Here is a 23,854-nt window from a genome sequence, read left to right on the forward strand (position 1 = left end):
AGCCGACTTTAAGCCCAGGGTTGAAGAACCTATGTCAGTCCCATCTTCTGCTGCCATGGCATGCCCCAAGTGCATACCTCTGTGTGTGTGTGTGTGTGCACATGTATCTTGTGGGATATATATAGGTGGGTTACATACAGGATGTGGGCATAAATATGTCTTGAAGACTTCAGGTGGCTTCTGCAAAGCTCAGGTGAAGCCTGGCTCGGGCCCCGGTAAGATAGCGGCTCAGCAGGGCCTCAGTTGTCGCCTGCCGCACCCCAACGCCTGTGCGCGCCGTGAGGAGAATGGCGGGCGGGCGGCCGCCGGCCGTGGGGCGGGGGCGGGAGGCGGCAGCTCACGCCGCACACCTCGCGGGCGCAGCGCCCGCCCGCAGCCGCGGCCCGAAGGCGGAGCCGCCCCGCCTGCCCCTCGCGGGCCGCCAACGCCCGCCCTTCATCCGGTCAGGCCTGCGGGGCCGCGTTGCCAGGCGACGGGCAGCGGGGTGCCGCGGCTCCCGGGACGGGCGGAGGGCCGGCCGCCGGGCGGGAGCGGGAGGCAGCCGCCATGTCGGGGGAAGGCGGCGGGCGGCGGCGGCGCAGCGCCCTGCAGGTGAGCGGCCGGCCGCGGGCGGGAGCAGCGGCATTCGCTGTTACGGCCAACGGCGCAAACAGCCGACGTGCTGTCGCAATGGAAACGGGGCCGCGGGCACCCGCCGCGCTGGGCTAGGAGCCGCCCCCGTGGAGAGCTGGGCGGCAGTGGCGCTACCAGAGGCAGGCCGGGCTTCCCGGGGCCCGAGCGGCCTGTGAGGGCGGCTCCGGCTGAAGGACCGGCCGCCCCCAGGCCGGCAGCAGGGCCGCGGGGGGAGCGTAACGCCCGTCTGCAACAAGCCGCCCTGCAGCCGTCGGCGGTGTGCGGCTCAGGGCCCCGAGTCCGGAGATAGTGCTGCATTTATTCACGTAATTTTAATCTTGTCACTAAAGCCAGTTGCTTTGTGAACCCGTGTAAGCGTGGTGTGTCTGTGGCGGCCTGCAGCAGTGTCCGTAAGACCTGCACTGGCTGATTTGAAGTTCCTCCTTGGTTTTGGACCTGCCACCTGCGTGGGGTTCTTGTCGTGCAGGAGGCCCGGCCCGGCCCGGCTCGCCCCCTCTGCCACGCACCATGGCAGGGCAGACCCGCGCCCTGCACTCCTGCCCATCAAAACATACCAAAGTGGCAAAAAGTGGCACAGGATGATCCAGTGTCCTTATTGCCAACAATGGAAAAGGGAGCTGCAAGATACGTTTCTTCTGAAGAAGAAATATAAATTAATACATGGAGGGTGGTTTTCTTAACACAGAAGAAATGGGGGTACGATGGTAGAGTGAAATGCTCTATTTTACTTACCCTTCACCATAATTTTCAAATAAATGGGTTAATCTGTTGCTCAGGTTTACTTACGTGTTGGAGGGGGGAATTAGTCACGAACTTGCTGAAGTGAATCTTCCCTTCTGTGTAAAAGTTATTTGCGAAACCATTTCAGGCTGAGCGACGAGAAGCAATTTCTGCTCATGCAGCAAGAGAGCAAGCAGCTGAATACTCAGATGACTTTGAGAGTGACGAAGATGGCATGTTAAACAGTAAGACAGAATTAAATACTTTTCCTCGTGTTCTTTCCTTTCTTAACTCATTACTAGATCACACAAAATCTTTGGGAGTCAATATGATTTAATGTTCCAAGATTTCATATTTCACACCTTTGAAATCACTTAGTCCTCCTCTTCCACGTTAGGAGCAGAATTCCCTGTGAAATAAGGGGTGGTGCCAACCTGCTAAAGCAGATGCAGTCTCTGCTGTTTCCTACATTTGTGGTGCCTGTTTTTACTCCTTAGCCATATTGTTTACATCTGGATGAGACAGCAGAGCACAGTACTGTCAATGGAAGTGGACACTGGCGGAGAAGAGGAAGCTTTGTTGTTGTCTTGCTGTTTTCCCAGTCTGAACGGCCAGCAAGTAAGGGCTGCAGGACACTGCAGCACATGCCTGCTTGGCAGCATATGCAAAATACAAACCAGGAACAGATTTGATCTGGATGTTTTTCTTGGGCCAGGATGCATTTGATATTTGGTAATGTTTATGTTTAGTCTAACAAGATTGGCCACATGGCTCTTCTGATATGGTGCTGCATGTTAAGGGAAATAGGAATCTTAAATATCATCATGTATTTTTAAAAGGACTTCCTCAGTGTCTTGTTTTTATTCATATCTGAAACATCTTTTAGAAGTTTGTGGGATGCTTTAATTTTCCTTTGCTGATAAGATTTAGAAAAAAGCTCCTCCTGCATTAAATATATTACCCAACTATCACAACATTCATTTGTCATCTTCCTCAAGCATTTCAACTCTGAAATTAAGTCAGTTGGAAATAGGCTACAGGAAGATTAAAATATTTTTGTTAAACAGGCGAACCTTTGCTTTGGAGCAGATACCACCTTTGAGTGTCTTCTAGTAGATCTCAGATGTGACAGAAGTGAAGAGAATAGAAAGGATGGGTTTTAGTAACCAAACATGCTTAGCTTTGTTGTTGTTGACTTGCTTCCACTTCTTATGGCACTGGAGACATAGTTTTTTTAGAAGGGTTTTAAATTGCATGACAGGTAAGAATTAACCAGTGAATATTAGAAGTATTTTCTTCAGATTGGGTCCATGGAGAGACATGACAGGAAAGGAAGTAGAATAAGAACTCGGTTCCGTTGTTTTGCAACGATCAGAGGTACAGAAAGATAAATGCTCAGAGACTTAAGTCAGGAGAGTGTTATATGAAAAATACTTCTAAACTATAGAAGACAGAGTTTCTGTGTCCCTTTTTTTTCCCACTTGTCTCAAATGGAAGTTGATGATGTGCTATTTTCAGGTATTGGGGAAGAAAATGGAAGTGACTCAGGCGCTGAGAGCACTAAGAAGTCAGTTGCTGTTGAGAGTCCTCTCTCTGATGATGATGCTTCACAAAAAGCAGATTTGGAAAACGAAGCTGCTGACTTGACTTTATCCTTTCATGAAAAGAAGCTTCAGCAAGTAATGCTTTTAGAAAGTGGAAACATACGGGATGACGGAAAGGATGGTGAAGAAGAATGTTTGGGAAGTCAAAACAAAGGTGATGACAGAAAAAGTGATGAAGAATGTTCATCTGCTGAAGTACCGTGTGATAATAGTGAAAGTGACCACTGTAATGACTCGCCTATTCATGAACTACAGAAAAAAAGAAATCAAGAGGAAAACAAACCAATACCAAAGCCACAGGTGCACAAACCAAGAAATGCTTTGGCATCAGGTGAGAAGGAAGCATTTGAATGTTGCTGCTACTTGCTTAGTCATATTACAGTATTTTAAAGTGTTGTAATTTGGGTTGTTTCCTTGTTAAGTATCAGCTGCTTTGGCTTGCAGGGAATTTATTTGGTATTCTTCTAAAAATACGTGTTTTAATAACCTCCAGTTGCCTGGGGTAAACGGAACCAGTGTGGGCCAAGTAGCAGGCGGTTCCTATTTGCTTTTTCCTTTCAGGAGATGAAAAACAGCCGTTGGGGTACTTCTAGTCCAGCTCCCCATCAGTGCATGTCCATGGATCATGCAGGAGGGCTACAGAGTTCCCTCTGCTGCATGTGCACAGCACAGAAAGCCATATTCACACAGTGTCTGCTGCATACATGCACCCCTTAATGGCAAGGGCCTTAAATAGTCAGCCTTTCTCTGTGACCAGTGAAGCTGGACCAGAGTGTTCACAAATACTATGTTGAAATCGTGATGCTGAGATATGATGCGGTAATGTAACAGAATGTTAGAAAATGAGCTGTAACCAAAACATTTACAAATGGTAGACTTCTCATCATCACAAAGTTCAAATTTTGGTTTTTAAAAAAATATCTTTGAAGATACTGAATCACTTTGGATGTGTAGTCAAACACATAAAAGCCCGGAACTTTAATGTTTCAGTATAAGAATAGCTAATTCATCTTCAATATGCAAAGCAGAACTTGGAATTCTGCTAATTGAGTGTATGTGCTTTTCCAACTTTAAAAAGACTTCATATTTTTTATCTGCTTCCTAATATGAGAAGAGTTTGTCCTGAGAGAAATTTATGGCTGGTCGTTACCTGTGGTGGAAGAATACAACTTTGAAATTGGTAGAACATGGTTAGTGATATAAGCTCCTTTTTTTTTTCTTTCCACATGATGGCACAAAAGTGCTGAATATTTGAATGTGCAGCTAGGCACTGCAGATGCCTCTTTTCTGGCAAGTATGCCAGTGTTGTTTTAGACTGGCAGAAAAAAGTTGAAGTACTCCTTTTCTTCATGTGAATCTAAGTAGTACAGTGATACTACCCTGTTGTCTTCAGTAGTTAACCACTGTAAATTTTTTTATTTAGATAAATAGATCTCTGTCTAACAGAGGAAATGACTGTCCAGAGATTAATCAGCTTTTTCTGCTCCTTTGATTTTTTTTTTTTTTTTCTTGTGATTTACTGCATGGAGAAACTGTTGGTGCACTTGCAGGAATATTGTTGTGACCTCTTAGCTCTCTCAAACTCATACTGGTTTTATAATCAAACTTTATGCAGCTGAGTGTGCAGGATCAACGTGATTCTCCCATTTCCTGCAGTAGATCTGCATGAACTAGGACTGAATAAGAAATGCTTCCATGGCAATGTACAGAAATGTGGGTCAGCATACCTAAAGAAAAAAGCAGGTAGAAAGCCATTGATGTGGCTTGATCTGGTTGGTGGCAGGGCAGGAGGAGAAAACGTGAAGAAGATACGATTGCTAAACCGGAGAAAGGTGAAGAGCCAGAGAATAGAAATCTCTTAAAAAATGTTTGCATGGCAGTTCTGCTGTCCAGTGACTGCCTTAGCGGGGGAACAGAGACATCACTGAAGAAGCTAGAAATACACTGAAAGCCCTCGCTTTCGACTGCGTTTCTCATGATGTCTCCTCTGACCCAGGGTTGTTCTGTTCTGCACCCTGCAAAGAAGCAGTCTTCCTTTCATGTCTTTGCTAGTAGGTACCTGGACAAGCAGAATAGCAAAAAGGTTTTCCTACAACAGTGCTGTGTAAGATATATGCTGTATTCTACATTTATGAAAACTCGTCTGTCTCTCTGATTGCAAATAAGCCCTTGAGTGTAGTTTCAATATATACAGAGATGATGATAAATGAGGAAAAAAAGTTCATAGGTTGTGTATGTAGAGATAGTTAGAAGCTTTTAAAACTTTCATTAAACTCTGAAAAAGTGGCTGTAACTCTTTACATAGCTTTTTGTGTAGGGCCTCACTGTGTTAAGAAAGCCGTGCTATTATTTAAATGGATCATTTAACTGCAAATAGTTGGTTGAATCTATCTTGACAAAATACTGTTCCAGACTAAAATATCTTTTAACTAGATGTAACCGAAACTATAATAAAACGTTACCATTTATATCTTAGTAATATCTAATGGTCTAGTACAAGGCTTCTTAAAGTTGGTGGCATTCTTAATTTCTTTTCTGCTCTCAGTATCTTTCTCATGTCTTGTGTCTCCTGTTCAGTTTTGAGAATGGCCCAGCCTTCTTCTTGCAGTTATGTCCAAGTACAGTATCATCCCCAGGTATTGAGACTTTTGGCCTAGAGGCATCTCAGGAATGCAGAGGAACAGGTTAAAGTTTGAGAATTTAGATTTTGTACTTAGACTTATGTCAAGTGCATGATCATTGTAAGATCATTGTCTAAGCATCTTTGAGACAAATAACTTTGATTTCCTCTTTTACAGTCAATATAACTAGGGTAAACCTTTTGCTTCTTCCTGCAATTTCCCCCACAAGGTTTAATACAAACTGAGTAGTGCTTTTCTATCTTTTTGGATTTGTGAATCTCTTAACAGGCCTTGGGGGATGTGCAGACCCCTTGAGATGTACCAAATCTATGGGCTTCTCAGCAGTATCCATTGGATGTACCTTTCTGAGTCCCCTTTTTCAGACTGGTTAGGAAAAATCCATGGACCCCAGGTTGAAAAACACTGGAATGTGCTGTTAGACACTTTTTTTAATTTGCTAAGAGAATCATGCTGGGGTGTAATTTGCTGTGTGCAGGATGGTAGTAACATAGACTGTCAGATGCAGCAAGAAGAATGCTGTCTGTATGGCCTATGTAATGTCTATACGCTGCAGCCTAATGAGATAAAAGGTAGTACTTGGCTTGAAGGATTTAGGATGGAAAGGTGAACAGAAGTTGAAAACTTGAGCAATGTACTGAGTAGTAAATAAAAGTTCTGCTTAGATCTGTGTTCAGTTTCAGTTCTTTTTTATATTTTATTGATACCTTAGATTAGAAAACTTGTTTGGTATAGCTTGATGTTTTTAAGCATCATTTATGAAACAATGTCTGAGGAGAGTTTGTATGGGGAAAAGGATGTGAGCATCAGTGTACTGGAATGGGAAGATTCTCTAAGTGCAGGGACAGTGTAAGTGGAAGAGAATAATACAGGTGGTGTTGTCAGGACAAAGGAGGACACAGAAGCAACCATATGGAGTCTTCAACAAAAGTGGAGGAAAAAGGGATTGGAAAAGATTGTTTAAATGTAATGCTGAAGTGCATAGATACGGGAATTCCAAGCAGACTGATTGAACTTGTATAGCTTGAACTGTCAAGAAAGAAACTACAATAACAATTACAGGTTTTATGTGTCAGTACTCAGCTGACCATGGGGTTATATTTTGAAGGTGTTTTGCAAACAGAGGCAAAAGTTCCGTGAAGTTCATGCTACGCAGTGCTTATGGTAAATCTGCTGTCGTCTGTATCCTGTGCACTACATGCTGCAACTTAGAGATGTACAGTTGCTGATGCCTACAGTTTATACACAGTTGTACTGTCTAGTAAGTGTAAAGTAAAATATGAAAGATTGCATATCAACAGAGAATAGAAAATGGTTTGTATAAATTCAGAGTTCTCCTTGTCACCTCGAACTTAACATCATTGTAAGTCTAGGTTAAATTTTTTCGATTGCCAGCACTGATTTTCCTTTCTTCAGGTAACTTGGAGTTAATCTCTCATCCACAAATTTTATTTCTTTTATATTTGGGAATTTACCGTGGCTTTGTATAGTTTGTGTCTTTTACAAATTTAGATACTGCATTAATGGCAGTTCAGATCTGATATTTTTTTTAAAAACTTGTTAACGTAGTGTTTTAATAAATGACAATTTAGGCACACATTTAAATTGAGGTGAAGTTTTCTTTAAATCCCCACCGCAGAATCTTTCTATTACTTCCTTGTGTTTCCCACACCCCTGAAAAATACCACACAGTTAAAGTAGTTTTTGTTACCCAAATTGTTGTAAAGGCTTCATTAGTAGTTTGTTAGATGTCAGAAGAACTCTTGCTGTGACTGCAATGGCTTTTGCTTTTGCTTTCTGCACTAGAATCATGTTCGGGTGGTAAAGCAGATGGGAAGTTTTGCCTTTGTCATGCTCTCACACATAACATTTGATACAACTTCAGTTGCTACTCCAGTCTTAGGTTTAAATACAGTACAAGTGAATACTCTCGTCATTAGTGCCTATAGTTCTTTAGAAGGAAGTATACAGAAAATACATTCTGTTATATCAAATTTAGTAATATGTTTCATAAACAGATGGTTTTAGTACAGAAATAACAATACTCAAAAAACAATGAAAATCTTGTTCATCTCGATTTTTTTTTTTTTTTTCTCCTGTTAGATCAAGATCAGAAGATCAACACCAGTGACTTGAAACTGGAGGACAATAGTAGAAAATCCCCTTCTGTGACGGAAGTAATGACACCCACAGTATATAAGAAAACAAAGAAATTGGAGAAGTCAACAGATGGCAGTTCAGATGAAATGGTGAAGATAGTGGAAGGACAAATAATAACTGATACAATACAGGAGGTATCAGTGAATGATCAGTCTGAGAATGGAGAGGCAAAGAACACTTCAAAGGACTCTGTCAAGGTATTATTTATATGCAATTTTAGTGTCCTAGAAGCACAGTGAAAAGTTTTGTAGTTACTGTTGGTACCTTAAATGCGTAGAACTCCGTTTGTAAAACGGCCAGTTCTCTGGCTTCTACAGTTGAGGCTCTTAGAAATTCTGTACAGTTTTGAGGAAGATGTAGGGAATACCTTTTACACAAATCATTTAAACCAGATAAAGGTATTGAAATTTATATTTTCCAGTTTTAAGGAAATACCCTTACCCAAGGGGAAATGTCAAATCTCTGTTGTGAGGTTAGCCGAATTGGAATGAGCAGTGTATGCTGGCAGAGGATGGAATCCATGGTGTGACTTGAATAATGGATAAGATGCAAAGCATTTTATGCTTTATCATAAGAAAGAAAAGATGTAGATATATGTAATGGTTACAGCTAAATATTAAAAATAGTTAAAAGAGTATTGATACAACAACAGGGAAACCCACTGCTGAGCTGGGTTCTTTTTATTCCTTTGTATTTCTAAACCGTAGACTATATTTTCACATAATACAAAGACACATTTCTAGCTGCCGTTCCAAAAAGATAGAGGCATTCTGAAAGTTTGTTGGTTTGGTTTGTCGGTTTGGGTTTTTACTTTCTTACCCTGTCCTGTACCCCTTCTCTATTGGAGTGGCTTTCAGGCGTATTTTCTAACATAGAGTCATAGAACGCTTTGAGTTGGAAGGGACCCATAAGGACCATTGAGTCCAACTCCCAACATCCTTGTTAGCTTGTAAAAGCCTGTTTCATCCTGATCCAGTTCTGTTGCTTGAGAGACTCTTATAATTCTACTTTTCCTCTGTGTTTCTTAGAAACTAAGTGAAACGAAGGAAGGAGTTCTACAAAACCAGAAAGCTTTATCTGACAGGTAAGAGAAAGATGCTGTGTATCACAGTCTGCAGTGTAAAATGCATGTAAGCACCCTGACAGTGCTGCTTCACTCTTGTTTTCTGTCAGCATTGTCTTCACTGTTGACAACCTCTGACCATCTGTGGAAAACAGTTCAGTAGATGTGGCATGTTATTGTAACCCTTGCTCAGGGTTATATCAGATCAGACTCCAAGTCTTTTTGCAGTGTCTATGATGAGTTTGTGCTACTGGATCCACCGATGAATCCAGGTCCTTGATGTATTTAGAGGTTTTAAGTTGTTTTGTAGATGAAAGTTGTAAGAAATTTCTAAACCTTCTTGGGCTGGGTATGTTGTGTAGTGGCTTGTTTTGGCAATAATAAAGCCCTCAGAGGAAAATGGGCTTCTTCCTCCTTTCCCCAGGCAGGCGCATATAAAACCAGAATCACAGTAACTTTTGGTATACGCTGAAATAAAAGGAACAGTACATGGTATCAGCTAAAACAAGTGGAATGATCATTCATATGTTTGTGTCTTGGTACTTTTATAGGTCTCTCTCTCCAGTGCCCTTAAAGAAAAAGGTGAAAGCTGTTCCATCAGCTGCACCTGTTTCATCTCATTATCTCGGAACGTTAAAGGTGTTGGAAGATAAAAGTGTGCAGAAGAACAATACAGAATTTGACAAAGGAGATAGTTTACGAGCAGCTGTTTTCCAGGTAGAGCTTAACAACAAACAAAAGAACCAACAAAAAAACCTATGCATATAAAAGTCCTGTTATGGGAGTCAACATCTTTTATTTTCTTGAAATCAGTATTTCTGAGTATATTCCTTGCATATGCTTACATGTGTAATAATCCTTTCATTCTGTTCGCTGTGCCTTGTCATCAAATTACAGGCTAAAAAGGTAGGTGAGAGGGACATACTGTGGTTCATAATTCATAGTGTCATACTGTTTCCAGGCATGTGTATTTCTTTATTTCTGCTTCTGCCTTAACATAAGTAAGGCCATAGTTTAAAGTTTCTTTTCCTGATACGTTCTATTCAGTTGACGTTCAGGAAAAGTGAGAAGTCATCTCATGTTCTCTCCAGAATGTGGATTCTGTGTAGAAATTCATAATGATCAGTTTGTGGATTCAAACAGATTTTTGCTACTCGTCTGTGTGAGAAAAACTTACTATTAACAGGTGCTGTTCATATTGGTATGTGAGTTTCATGCTTGTTATGGTTCTAGAACAAAATTTAGAACCTCAAGTCCATATTTATATTGTCTTCATAATTTTTAAAGGTAAAATAAGATTCATTTAGGACACTTGTATCTCTAAGCAGCATACCAATTACATAGTTAAACCCTGAAAATTTAAGCTCAATTCTGCAAATGGCTCCTAACACTTTATGGATGCCTGAAGTCTCACTCTTCCCAGTTGGATTTTATTCTTTTTAATTACAGGTATTAGGTATTTGCAAGAAAGACAATAAATAAATAAAAGTAATAAACTTCTTAATTCTTTTAATGCTTAGATTTTTGTGGTGGTTTTTTAATATTTTTTTAAAGAAAGATTGTTAAGCTTTTTCATATTTTCTAGCTATGATTTTAGAACCTTAGACTTCTTTGATCAGGGGTAAGTAGCACATGGAGGAATTAAGAGTAATTTTGGTGGTCATTATATTGGTGCTGCTCCAATAATACTTAGTTGTTTTAACAGAACTTTTATAGATGTACCTTAAAAAGACTAAAAGTATAAAACTTTTAATGATTCTTACAGAATTGGTTGGAAAAGAAAAAGGCCTTTCTACTGGAATTAAAGAGACTTGAAAAGAAGAAAGCTGAAAATCTGAGGAACAATACTGAAAAGGTTTGTTTACATTCTTGTTTGAAAAGACAAACTATACTTCTTTGAAGTATGCTTACCTATGCTTTCTGCCTAATTACATCACCCTTCTAAGGCACCTGGTTTTCCCCAAATAGTGGGAGGTGGGTTGAAGCAGTAAATGGCATGTCCCACTTGTTATGGTTGCTCTAAGGGGTGTATGGCTGATGCTTCCCTACACATTTACGTTAGGAATGCTAAAAGTGTGCTTCTTAAATTAATTTTCAGGTTTGTTTATAAACAGCTTGGGATGCTTAACCCTTCGGGTGTTAGAAAATGAGTTTGCTCCCTGTCTCAGGTGCTTACCTACTGAGGATTGTATTTTGAATAGTACCATACACAATCCTTAGATTTGGCTTTTAAGTATTTAACATTTCACTTCTGAGCATTTAACATGTGTTTTGTATTCCTCTACATATATTTTGCAAGAGTAGTTTGTCTTATTCGACTAAGTTAAATTAAAAATGAGCACAGAAGAAAACCACTTTCTATAGATCAAATTTACTTTTGAATATTGGAATGTTGTCTGCAAATAAATTCCCATTTCTTTATTGCTCCATCTAATCCTACATTTGATGGTGAGTTTATAACATACTATTTCAATTGTAGTTTTATATTTAAGTGTATTTAAATGTAACTTTCATTTTCAATCCAGAAAGAAGCTGATAAAAGAGAGGAAGCGATTGCATCTTTTGAAGCCTGGAAAAAAAAGAAAAGAATAGAAGCAAAAATGTTAAGTGAAAAAAAGAAGCTTGAGGAACTTCAGACAAAGAAAGCAGCAGAACAGAAAAAGGAGAAAACAGAGGAAGCACAGAAGGTGATGTAAAATATGTACATAAATGTGTGTGGATCAGGTATGGTTCAGGAGATTGTTGAGAATAATTTTGATTAATTCAGCAAGAGATGGAAACAAACAAGATGCTAAAATCTAAACGTGGTTAATTTTTGAAGAAAGCTTAGATTAGATTCTGTTCTGTTGGGAGTATGTCATGTTTGCATTTGCACACAAACAGGCATTGCTCCATGTTTGGATTCTATTAACTGTAAAATAAACTCAGTATAAATACATTGTCAATGAACTATTACTTACTGGGAAAAATAATTCTTTTTTTTTTTAGGTGTAGTGGTACCTACTTTTGAGCAATACTACAAGTAAATAATCAAAAATTGGAATGTGTAGAGCTTACAGAAAATAATAATACAATAATTTTTGTATACTCCACAATAAGCAAGTGGAGTATTGACAGAAAGGTGAGGGGTAAGTTTTCTAATGATTCTGTGGTTTTCCTTAGGCATTCGAAAAATGGAAGGAAAGAAAAGTGGAATATTTAAGAGAGCAAAGAAGAAAGGAAGAACAGTCTGAAAGAATCAAGAAGAAGAAAGAGGAGGAGCTGGTTGCAGAGAAGAGGAGAGACAGCGTGTCAGCAGTTGAAAAATGGTACTACTCCACTGGGGTTTGGAATACTGTAGTTTCCCAAATGCAAGAGGTCTTCTGTGGGTGCTTGATGTGCTTTTAATTGGGAGACAGTGGCATGCTTGGGATCAGAGTCTTCAGTCTCAGTGGAGAACAAGTATAACAATGAGGAAGCTGTACCGCTTCTTTCAGTTTAGTGATTCCCCAAAAGGCTACTGACTAAGCCAGGTGGAGATACTGCAACTGAGAAGGAAGATTCATTGAGTAGTGTAATGTCTTAATGTGATTAATCTTCTGCTTCATTACTAAGCCATAGGAAGGAAGGTAAATCTTTATCTTAACATTTTGTGGAACACAGTGTATGAATGTAGATGTATTCAGAAGCCAACTACATGTGTTTGCTGGAGAAATTCTTTATAAGTTTTACAAGCCAGGAGTTTTTCACAGACCATGTGCGATTAACTATTACCCACAGCAGTTTTGAATCTATTTTTTTATATGATACCAAATAAGGGAGAAGGTAGTACAGAAAAGGTGATGCCATAGTATATAGAATAGCAGGTTCATTTATACCTTGGTGATATAATATATGAAGATGGACTTTGAAGATTTTAAAAATATCTTTTCAATATTTTATTAAATGCATAAAAATCTCTTTTGACTCAGTTTTGTTACTCAGTCATGGATGCAGCATTTAGTCTGTTACATGATGATCTCCTGTTCTTCCCTCTCACTCTACAGGAAAGAAAAAAAGGAAGAATATATTAAACAGAAGAAAGTAAAAGAAATCCTAGAGAGAAGAAAGCAAGAAATACAACAAGCAAAGAAGGAAGAAAAGAATAAAAAGGCTATGGAGGAATATGAACGATGGCTGGTATTTACTTTTTTTTTCTTTTTGTCAAAACCCAAAAGATTAACGCAGTAATGAGTGTGAACACTTCTGTATTGTAATACTCGTGATTTTTCATGCTGTAATGAGAGAGGCCAGATGATGGCAGCATTCCTTAGCTAATCTCCAAAATTCTTGACTAAAATGATAACATGTGGTGGGTTTGTTATTTCGCATACATGGCAAATATATTCTCCCTACCTGCATGTCATAGAGTTTTGATTTCATAGTTAGTCTTCATGTTTTGACATTCCGTGTCAGGAGCAACTGTATCTGAACGGTCAACTCACCACAGCACAAAACCTGAAAAGTCAAGCGGCATCCACCTGCCACAGTAAGCACAGATCCATTCAAGGAAGCATTCAAAGTAGAGACTTGTACACCTTAAAACCGATAAAAGAACTTGTAATGAGGTTTGAGATTATTTTCATTTACTAGAAAGGGTGGAACTCTGATGCTCCCACTTATATTTTTCCTACAACAGTGTACTTTAGTCACAGTTGTTAAACAGTAAACTAATCTAGTATTCTAGTCCCAGCAGCAAAGCAGGGTGTGGTGTTTTTTTTCCCTTGCAACTGAAAGACAAACTAGAAGGGAGAGAGCACTAATATTCTTAGCATATATATTCTTTTCTGAAATATGTTTGACTTACTAGTTAAAGAAAAATCTGCAGTTTTTTGTCCTCACCCTGTGAATGATACCGTCGTTCATCATCCTGACTTTCAATGTTTTCTTAGTTTGAGAATGTTTCTTGTGTTGTCTCTTCCTTGAGATTTCTGACATGTGTCCTGTATATACAGTCACTGTTGCCATTGATAAGAATGGAATCATACAACTCAGCTGGCTTAAGGTCCTTACAGGGATTGGTTTGTACTGCCAATAGCTTTAAAAATCTTTTCCAGAGTCTTGAGTGGGCTTTCTATTTTTTTTTTTTTTTTTTTTTTGGGGGGGGGGCTGTTTGGGCATAGGTGAGAACTGAGGCAGGCAAATAAATGTGTGGGTATGGGGCATTTTAAAAGAACAATCATCCTTTACTTGGCTAACTCAGAAATATGCAGTTATGTGAAAAACAGCAGGAGCTTACATATTTTCCCTTCCATTTTCCAACCGTTTTAGTCTTTTGTTTAAGTCTTTTAAGATCATCTTTGACCTGGTCCCCTGTTGGAATACCTCTGATTTCTGTAATCATTGGTAGGAAGTGTTTTCTCTGGTCCCCTTTATCAAGTGATTTCCAGCCCAGTTTTGTCAAATGATAAACATCCAATCTTAGATTATTTCTTGCTTACTCAATATTCCTAGTTCCTAAGGAAAGAAGTACTATGCTTTGAGTAGTAGGTAATGCTCTGTCCCAGTATGCTCCTCTTATTGCGACTGTCCTCAGTTAGCATAGTTGTACCAAAGCGTGAATGTTACCTTTCATTGTACACTGGACTTCCTTGCTGGCTTGGACTCTGTATGAAGGTTAAAAAAATGATGCCATATTTTGGGGAACAAAATATGCTGCCTAGCACAGGCTCCTCTGTTCAAATTGTGTATAAATTCTGGACATCATTACTTCAGTGGGATTATTGATATAAATTTGAGTGGTTGGAGGAATGACCAGATCTAAATGGATGTACCTGTGCCTACATGAGAGGAGCAGTTCAAAAAATAAGCAGATGTTGGAGGGTGCAGTGAGTGCTGAATTGGTTAGCAGAGGTACCTACAGAATTACTTCATTTTCAGTGTCTATGTGCAAGTGTTGACTGATGTGTCTCATGCCCAGTCTTCACATCTTTACTTACAGAAATTGGGTTGGGTTTTGCAGCTAACACACCTTTATTTGAGAAAGCACATTGGGCAGTGGCTCTTTCCTCATGTTTGGTCAGAATTTTATCACACTTTGTATAGTAATAATGAAAATACACACCTTCAGTGAACTGCAGGAGAGAAATGCCTATAAAGTTGTCAATGTATTATCAACTGAGATGATATCTGCCTACAGGTAGGCAGAATTGTGAAAGCTTTTTAAGTATATTATTTCAAATAAGACAATTTTTGTTTGAAGGGTAATAAGAGTAATATAGTGGGAATTATTCTAATATGTTTTCATTAACATTCAACAGAAATGTGTAAGTTCATCCTCAGCTTTCCTAAACCAGGTGTTGACCATAATGCATGGGTAAAACAGACATAAAAAACTCTTTGTACTTCTTCTAAAATACAGGAAGCATTCTGGTTTTATGTTAATGGAAATTCTGTTACTTACTTACTCTTCTACAAGTCCTTGTGTGAGTGTTAGATAATCTTAAATGCATAGAGAAGATTACTTTTTAAGCATGAAAATAAATGCCCTGAGAAAGGATGTTAACACTTGCAAAATACTAACATAAAAAGGATAATCTTGAGCTGAGATACTTTTGTATTGCTGAGGAAATTTAAGCTTCTAATTGTTTTAATTCTTTCATAGTATTTGCTTCTTGCTACTCATCAGGTACTCTTCAAGCCAATCTAGATGTTTTGCTTGATAAGTGGTCGTTTGCTTATATACATAATACCAGTGTCTGGCACGTGTTATTGGCATGCACCTGTTCTGAGGAGTAGAATGTGGAGAAGAATCATGTAGAAAGTTTATAGCAACAGATCAGTTTAGTTTCCATTATTTTTGAAACAGTAATCTTGAAACCTGTTTTCTGTAGAGAAAAGTGAGTATCCCAGATGTGTTACGTTCTCCATTTTATGTGGTAAACATTACGTAATATGACTTATTGAGAAGTAAGGCTGCTCTCAAAATATTCTCGAAGATCAACATAGTATTTATTGTTAAAGGCCCTAGAAGAAGTTTGAAGTTTTACCTTGTGGCTGAGCATGATTAACACCTATTTTTGGCATTCTAAAGCTGTTTAAAAACATCAGGAAATTATGTACTGCATAAGTCTTGTGGATTTGTTGCTTTTCTGGGTTAGAAACAGCTGACATGGGTTATTCATTTCATGTGGTTTAATAACATCTATCTGAAAATACTTTCTATATTGGAATTTTAATCTCCTGGCATTGCAATGTGTTAGAAATAAGGCTGTTATTGTTACTCCTCTTAAATGTTGTAAGACTTCTGTACTATCTAGAATTCGATTATGTGGCAGCCCTACTGCTAAAGAATGTGATCTTCCCAGAATTTGGTAGGTGAAAAATGTGTTCATCTTACTAGGCTGAGTAGGAAACTTCCACAGAGAAATTAAGCCACATAATCAAGTTGATCTAGTGTGTGACATGCTACAGTTATTGATTTAATCTTTCACTGTTTCTGTTACTCTTCTCCTGTTAGTGCAAATAACATCTTATTTATTATTTTAGGGGAGATTTGTATCAGTTATGTCTTGTGAGAATGTGAACTGTGGTTAGGGCTAGAACATAAAAAGCTTTGGGTGTGTTGAAGACAGGGATGAAGCCAGTAAATCTTCATGTCAAATTTAATCTTTTAAAACCCAGTTAAATTAACTCAAGACTCTTTGCTTGGCACTGTGATTCATTCATGAAAATTGGGTCTTCAAACCCAAACATTCAAAACTGAGACATGATTAAAAAATCCAAAGCAACTGTCATTCCCTTCCTGGGTGGTTGTATGCTTTATCTTTGGGTTGGGTTTTTCATACATGTCTGTTATGCAACATGTATTCAGTGAAGAGTGCTTCATAAATATAAAATATGCACATTTCTTTATAACACACAATTTTTCAAATAATTGCCAATAATACTATGGTAAGTCCTATTTTTAATGAGGTTTTAATTATCTGCCCTCATGTGTCTTTGAATGTCAAATTCAGATTCTATGATTTGTAGAATATGACTAAATTTTTGTAAAAATATGATACAAGGAAAATTTGCACCTATAAAGAACTCTCCAGTGCACTAAATTGGTAATGCAGATGCACCCTTAGATGCTGGCCCTCACAGTGGTGAAATGGCAGTGATCTTTGCAAAGAGTATTTATTTTATATAGCACAGAACAATATAAAAATTCAAAAATAATTGTAAATAATCGCAAATTAGTTTTTGAATGACAGGTCTTTTGGAAATCACTAATCGGGCACAAAAAGAATATTGCAAGTATCTTGCTTATCCTTCATCATCCTAATTACCCATTGCTGTTTGAAGCAATAGAAAATATTATCAGAACCTTGCAGTGTTTATAAGTTAAATAGATACTTGTTTATAATTAATTTTTTTAATTCCCAGTTTGTTCTAATACATAGCAAGTGTAATTCAGTAAGTACAGAAAGTTTCAAAGATGCATCAGTAGTCTGGAGTAATAAGAACAACATATCTCTTAAAGAAAAAACTTAATTAAGATGAGACTAATTATATGCAAGACAAATACAGTCCCTAATACACTAGGCCGTCTGTTGGGCTTTCTGTTTAGATAGTGCACAAAACCGGCACAACCTCGATACAGTCACTTTAATTGTAAATGACATCAAATGTGCAGCCTCTTGCATTGCATGGTGCAGTGTGTGTGACCCGAATCCCTAAAAGGGATGGGCTAAGTCCCAAAAGGCAAATCTCCATTGTATGTTACCTTTTTTGTGTAAAACGGAAAGTTATGACAACGACTTCAACTTGGCTGTTTGTGGAGCTAATTTTTTATGGGTTTTTTTTGTTTGGTTTTTTTTTGACACATGTTTTTATTCCCAGGAAAAGAAAGAGATGAGGGAGCAGCTTGAGAAGAAGCAAAAGAAGTTGCAGGCTGTCCATGAGGTCAAAGTGCTTTCTCCCTGGAGTCCACCTGGCAAAGTCACATATTCAAGGAATTACTGAGCAGTCTGTTGCCTCTGAGAAAAGATGATCTACAAATTTCTGACGATGGCTAGTCATTATTTCAACAGCTGATTTTCACTGACTCATTACAGTGGTTTTTTATATATTACAGATGTATATGTGAGATTATAGGTGTTGCATCCTTTCTGTTTGGTTTATTTGATCTCTGCAGTTTAAATAGATCAGTTGTCCCTTTCCGTTGCTTTAGAAAATGTACCAGTTTTTGTAATCCCACATTTAACTTCCTTCTATTAAATCCTGTCACTTTGTTCCTTTCTGGTGAAAGTGCATATTCAGGGTATGTAAGGCTGAACTCTGATTTTTTTTTTCCACCCACTAAGTAGCAGAATGGTTATTTTTAAGTTACAAGGCCACATGGCTGGGGAGTTAAGTCTGGAAGAAATGCTTTGTAATGGATGGGAGTGCGGGGATGATGGGCAAGGAGTTGTTGGCTATCTTCTGGGGATAGAAAGAAGACAAAAGGTTAAGCAATATGGTAGAGGGACATCATTTTCATACGTGCTACAGAGAGCATAATATAATTCTTAGATTATGTTAAGTTACATAATACAAAAATAGCTTTTAAATTAAAAACACATCAAACAGAAACAGGGTTTCATGGGGCCAAAAACAGTCAGCTATGTGATGGTACAAAAGAATTAAACTGAAATCATTGTAAGATAAAATGGTCTAGGACTAGGTAAGGCTGTAGCTGTTAATTCTATTTCAGGTCTTTACATACATTCCATAGATTTCTTGCTTCCTACAGGAAACAGTGGTTTTAGAGGCATGTTTTGCAGTTCCCACAAAATCTTACCTAGAAACTGCAAGGGCGGAACAGTGGTACTCCTATGAGGCAGCCTTAGACACTGAAAAGTTTTTTGTTTTGGAACTTAACTTAAAGGCTTCTGTGGTTGTTTTTACATGATCAGGTAAACCCTTCCCTGTCTTCATCATGGCCAGTGAGTTAGTCGCTGGAGTAAATTATTGAAATGTCTTCTGTTTTTTCATGGCTATTTGCCTCACTGTTTTGGAAACAATGACAAGACTACGTGTCTTTAGAGATCTTCAAATCTCTTGCTTTTCCTACTGTCTAAACTCAAGCTGTTACTTAGGTTTGTATTTTCTTATCTGAATTTTAATAATCGTTCCAAATCAAATCTGTTCCTCAAGTGTGTATTCAAAAAAACAGCATCACCAAAGAAGAAGAGGAAAAACAAACAAACAAAAAAACCCCAGATCTTTAAATTCTATATGTATTTTCCTCAAATGAGGTTCTTACTTCTGTTTGGACTGACAGCCTCCTTGGGAAGTCAAGGGGAGCATTTTGAGTAGACTTGCCTTTTTCACTCGAGTCCTGTTCGTAAATCACCAAGCAAGTCATTAATTCTGCATTGCATGTATCACTGGGACATCTCCTCAGAAAGCAAGGTTACAAGACCAGCAACCAGGTGAATTTCTTTAGTTTCCTGATGTTTCTTGCTTGTTTTTTCATGTTTTAGTGAGAGCTACTGAGGATTTAATTTGGCCCTGTTTCTACTACCAGAATGCTGTACAGATGACATTTATTGCTGGCATGTATGTAAAGGTGAAATCAGAAGGGATATCTGTTCTGTCTCATTGTTGAATATGGGCCTGTTCATTATTGTTAGTAAGAACTCAAGTTCAGTGAATTCCTAATTTAGACCTTTTACAATGTTTATGGCAGGCCGAAGTAGGTGCTAGAAAGCAAAAAGGTAAGATACATTTGTTGGAACAGTAGGTAGCGTCGTAGTTACCATCATTAACCTAATTTCTATTAATAAGTATAGAGGAAGGCTTGTGAAATGTACAATATTTCTGTTGCATATGGTCTGTTGTCAGTGTCAAGAAGTACTTGCTAACCTTGAGGATAAAGGTGAGGTTTCACTAGTAGTTGTGCTGGACTACGTGTACAGCCAGATCATCTGACAGATCAGATTTGATCCGTTGTGAGGAATGGTTGTGGATTTGACACAGCTTCTAGATTATGAAGTATTTATAGTGCAGAATGAGGTTTACATGTATTGCCTGGTATTTTACATTGCAAATCTCAACTTCAGTTGCCTTTTGTGCACTTTGTTCGTGGTAGCCCTGTTTTGTATTGCCATGTTTGAGCAGGCCTCGTCTGGTCCTGCCCCTTTCTTTAAGTTCTGTTTCTTCCTCAAAAGGCAATTGTACTGGACCTGGCTTTTATTCTTTTGACTTGTTTCTAGCCTTCTGTCCCTGGGCTGCTCACCCAGAAATGTGGCTGGAACAGTTTTTGTCCCACTGAAGAGTTTGTAGAGAAGCCAGGGACACCCATCCTGTGATTGTATAGCCTGCAGGTAATGCACACTTGATGCCTTCCAGGGGACCTTAATGACAACAGTAACCTTTTTGCCCTGTCTGTGAGACACAGATTTATGCCAAGAGTCATCTCTCAAATGCTAAACTTCTGGGTAGGGCAGTGTTCATATAGGTTCATGCTCAGCTCATCTTTTTTCATTTGGGAGCAGGAAGACATTGGTCAGGAAGGGGAGAGGGCAGGAGGGGGCTCTCAGAAGCACCCCGAGGCCTGCGGCCAGCTCCGAGCCCCTGGCGTCTGGCTCTGTCCCTAGGTCACTCGTGGGTTTTCTTGTAGGCTCTCTTCATGGTACTACCCGTGCTGAGCTTGCTGCCCTGCAGCGCTGCAGTGCATGGCATTACCACAGAAGTGCCCCTTTAGGGAATCCTGTACATCAGGGTTTTTTGCAGAGATCCAGCAAATCCAGATTTTTCTCTGACTTAAGCCAGGCTGTAGCAGAGATGTCACAGACAAGTGAATACGGGGCTTTCATAAACTCTGGCTCTTAACCTCATGGCAGGTCAGGCATTTTTTCCAGCAGCAGTGGTACCGCAACGACAGTATTGGCATCCAGTGAGAAAGAATCCACCGTTGACAGAAATTTTCAGGAAGTTGAGAAGATACCCAGCTAGAGAAGCTTCAGTGGGCAACCGAAGAGCTAGGATAAAATTACAGAAACCAACAGGAGAGGCAGCAGAATTACAGCACAGGCAGAATGCAACAGAACTGCCAACTCAAAATTGAGTCACTCATGTTTTGTGGAAAATATATTGATTTAATTCAGGCATTTAGGCTGGAGTGGGAATACAGTCCTCCATCATTGGTCCTCCAGGCTTCTAGTACTTGGAGCCTTGAATTCATGTTTACTGTGTTAAGAAACTATAGCTATAATATCATGGAAAGATTTAATGTGTATCAGAGAGCAGAATTTACTGCATGGCTGTCATGATCAGAACAGGAGAGTCTGAGGCAAATCCTGCAGCCTGTGAGAAGGAAATAGTCTGGATCTTTTTATTTTTGCAGTGTCCAGCCAAAGCAAGTAAGATCCCCGTGCTGACAGGCCTGTAGTTGAGGGATGCAGATGAAAAGTTATGCTAGAGGTAGTGGCAGAGCTAGAAAAGGGTTTGTTGTGTGCCTGTGCCTGAACTGAGTGCTGCATCCTTACTGGCTTTAAGGCTTTAGATTATTAGACAGAAGATTTTTGACAGCAGTGGGAAGAGGTTGGTGACATTTTCCAGAAAAGTGATATACCCAGCACTCACATAAATTCACAACTTTTCAATTAGAAAAAGGTGCTTGAAAATCTGCAGACAGGGAAAAACAGTACAGCTGTGTAACTTTTGTAACAACATTTTGGGAGCTTTGTCTAATTTTACGTTGTAAAAACTCAAATGTTACAGTGTAGTGCAAACTTCATAGACAAAACAGAGCTAAGAAATATGAATAAGTACATGAATTCATAAAAATGTGCATTTATCTGTATAAATCCTGTTAATATGTTTATTGATGACAGAGGGAAAATATTTTGTAAAATAAAGTATATTTTGGTATGATGTCCTCGATGTTTTCATCAGATCCTAGGATCTTTACTTCAAGCTTAAATGCATGTAAATGAACTAGGCAGTGTCCTTAAGCACAAGCTACTCTTTCATCGTTAATATAACAAAAAATATACAGGGAGCTGTATCCCACTGAAGTAGGAGCTTTTGGCACTACAGCAATTTCCTCAAGGTCACTGACACTCACTTTGCTTGCTGCCACAACAGTGCAAGCAAGTACTTAAGGAATGCAGGGGTTTCCAAGTTGATCAGTATCTCATTTTTTTCCAGATTATTTCATTCAGGCATTGTGTTGTTCCATTACTACGCTAAAGGGGCAGGTTGATTGATTTTCTGTTCCCGTTCTGTCATTCTGGGTAAGAAAGATTGTACGCTGTTCTCAATCATACCTTCTTTTTCTTTCATATTCACAAAAGGCTAGATCTTCTTACCTGTTCTGTTTTTCGTGGGCTGCTGTTTCACCCAGTTGTGTGTTGAATGCTGGTGGCAGCCTTGGCTGCAAGTCAGGAACTGGACTTGCTCCAGTATGTCCTTACCTTTCTTGCACTGGGGAGCCCAAAACTGGACATCGTCCTCAAGATGCAGCCTCACACGTGCCAAATAGAGGAGAAAACAATTGCTTCCATCAACCTGCTGAATATACTCTTGCTAATGTAACCACAATGGCACTGCCATTCTTTGCTTTAAGAGCCCGTGGCTGACATTTTCTGCTTCTTGTCCCCTGGTACCCCTCGGTCCTTTCCTGCAAAGCTGCTTTCTGGCTTGTTGGGGCTCAGCCAGTACAGTTGCATGGGGTTATTTGGCCTTAGACTGACTTTGTCTTTGTTGAACTTAAAGGTTCCCATCAGCCTTCTTCTCCAGCTCCCTCAGAAACACCGTGCTTGGCTTCATGGGCTTGGCCACGTCCACTGAGCTGAAGTGCTCCCCTCATCTGCCTTCCTCTTCAGTGCTTCAGTGGCTGAGGATTGACCACCAGTTTAAAAGAAAAAAAAAAGGGGGGGGGGGGGCATCCCCCACAAAAAAGGCATTACGTACCTTTGCCCTTTCCATGCGCTGTGTCACTAAGTCCTCTGACCCCCCAAGCAGCAGGACCGCCTTTTTCTTTCACTCTCACTGTACTTACGCAGCCCCTCTTCTTCCCCCTCAAATCCCGTATGAGCTTTGACTCCTACCGAGCTTTGGCTCTGCTAAATCCTTCCATGTTCGCTCAGGTGATGTCCCTGTGCTGCTCCTGGGTGGCCAGTACTCTCCACCAGCGCTGTGCTTGCCTACGGTGTGACAGCAGGCAGGAGCGCCCCACTTGCTCAACACCCACACGTCAGAACGGGCAGTTCCTGTGCTCTGACAGGGATGTTCTTGAAGGTCAACCAGCTCCCCTGGGTCCCTCTGCCTCCAGAGCAGTCTTCTGTGAGATCCACCCAAACAGATCCCTGAACAAGCTGTTATCTTCTCTCCTGAAGGCCAAGGGTGTGGTTCTGCTATTTATCGTGCTTACTCCTTACGGGATTGAATTCAGGTTCATAATCTCGAGCCTTGGCAGCCACAGGGCCATCAGCTGTCGCAGCCCGGGCTGGTGCATCCCTGTAACCATGCAACAAGTGAGCTCAAGTCCCAAGCACGTCTTAGGTCATCAGCACTTCCACCTTCAGATTTCTACTGAACCACTGGCTGTTAAAGAACAATTTCTGAAATTTTAATAACATTTATCAGTTAGATTTTCCCCTAATGGATAATAAAGTAATTGCAAAGCCCTTTCCTCATTATTTCAGCCTGGGGCATGGAGAAGTCTGCTCATATTAACAGTTTGCATTCAGGCAGATAAACTGTGGTTTCGACATAGCACATAATTTTAGCGCCTACACTCAAAACAGAAGAAAAGTGCTAATAAGAGCCCTTGGTATTGCAACATATTTTTCTTTTTTACTACTATTACACTTATGAGTAGTCTTTTTTTTCTGTGATGCTTTTAGTTCTGGGTAAATCCAGACTAGAACAGTTGAAAGTTTTTTCATTAATTCTTCATTTAAAGAAGAAGCAAGAACTCCCATTATAGGTTAATAATTTTTTCATGAATAGAAATATAAAATTCATTTGTATTCATTTTCATTAATATAAACTGGGATGTCCAGTCCTTGATGATGATAAATTATAGGAAGATAACATTG

At 39.5% G+C, this 23,854-nt stretch overlaps 1 protein-coding gene across 3 annotated transcripts; it reads left to right on the top strand.

Moving 5' to 3' along the window:
* The first annotated feature begins 406 nt into the window (after positions 1-406).
* On the top strand, positions 407-21,685 carry MAP9 (microtubule associated protein 9). Of its 3 annotated transcripts, XR_008819443.1 has the most exons (12): positions 407-591; positions 1,502-1,598; positions 2,872-3,288; positions 7,700-7,953; positions 8,785-8,840; positions 9,371-9,536; positions 10,585-10,674; positions 11,345-11,506; positions 11,982-12,127; positions 12,845-12,977; positions 17,664-18,474; positions 19,238-21,685. XR_008819443.1 is itself a non-coding variant. In XM_056324733.1 (11 exons), the coding sequence occupies exons 1-11, from the start codon at positions 547-549 to the stop codon at positions 17,784-17,786; spliced, it is 1,689 nt and encodes a 562-aa protein (XP_056180708.1). In that variant the 5' UTR covers positions 407-546; the 3' UTR covers positions 17,787-21,685. The 3 variants fall into 3 exon arrangements, 2 of the variants coding, with proteins under 2 accessions (XP_056180708.1, XP_056180722.1); XM_056324733.1 differs by having other exon boundaries at positions 17,664-21,685; XM_056324747.1 differs by having other exon boundaries at positions 2,872-3,111; positions 17,664-21,685.
* The last annotated feature ends 2,169 nt before the right edge of the window (positions 21,686-23,854 follow it).

The sequence above is a fragment of the Falco biarmicus genome, chromosome 1 (genome assembly GCF_023638135.1).
Source record: "Falco biarmicus isolate bFalBia1 chromosome 1, bFalBia1.pri, whole genome shotgun sequence".
In the NCBI taxonomy this organism is placed as follows: Eukaryota; Metazoa; Chordata; class Aves; order Falconiformes; family Falconidae; genus Falco; species Falco biarmicus.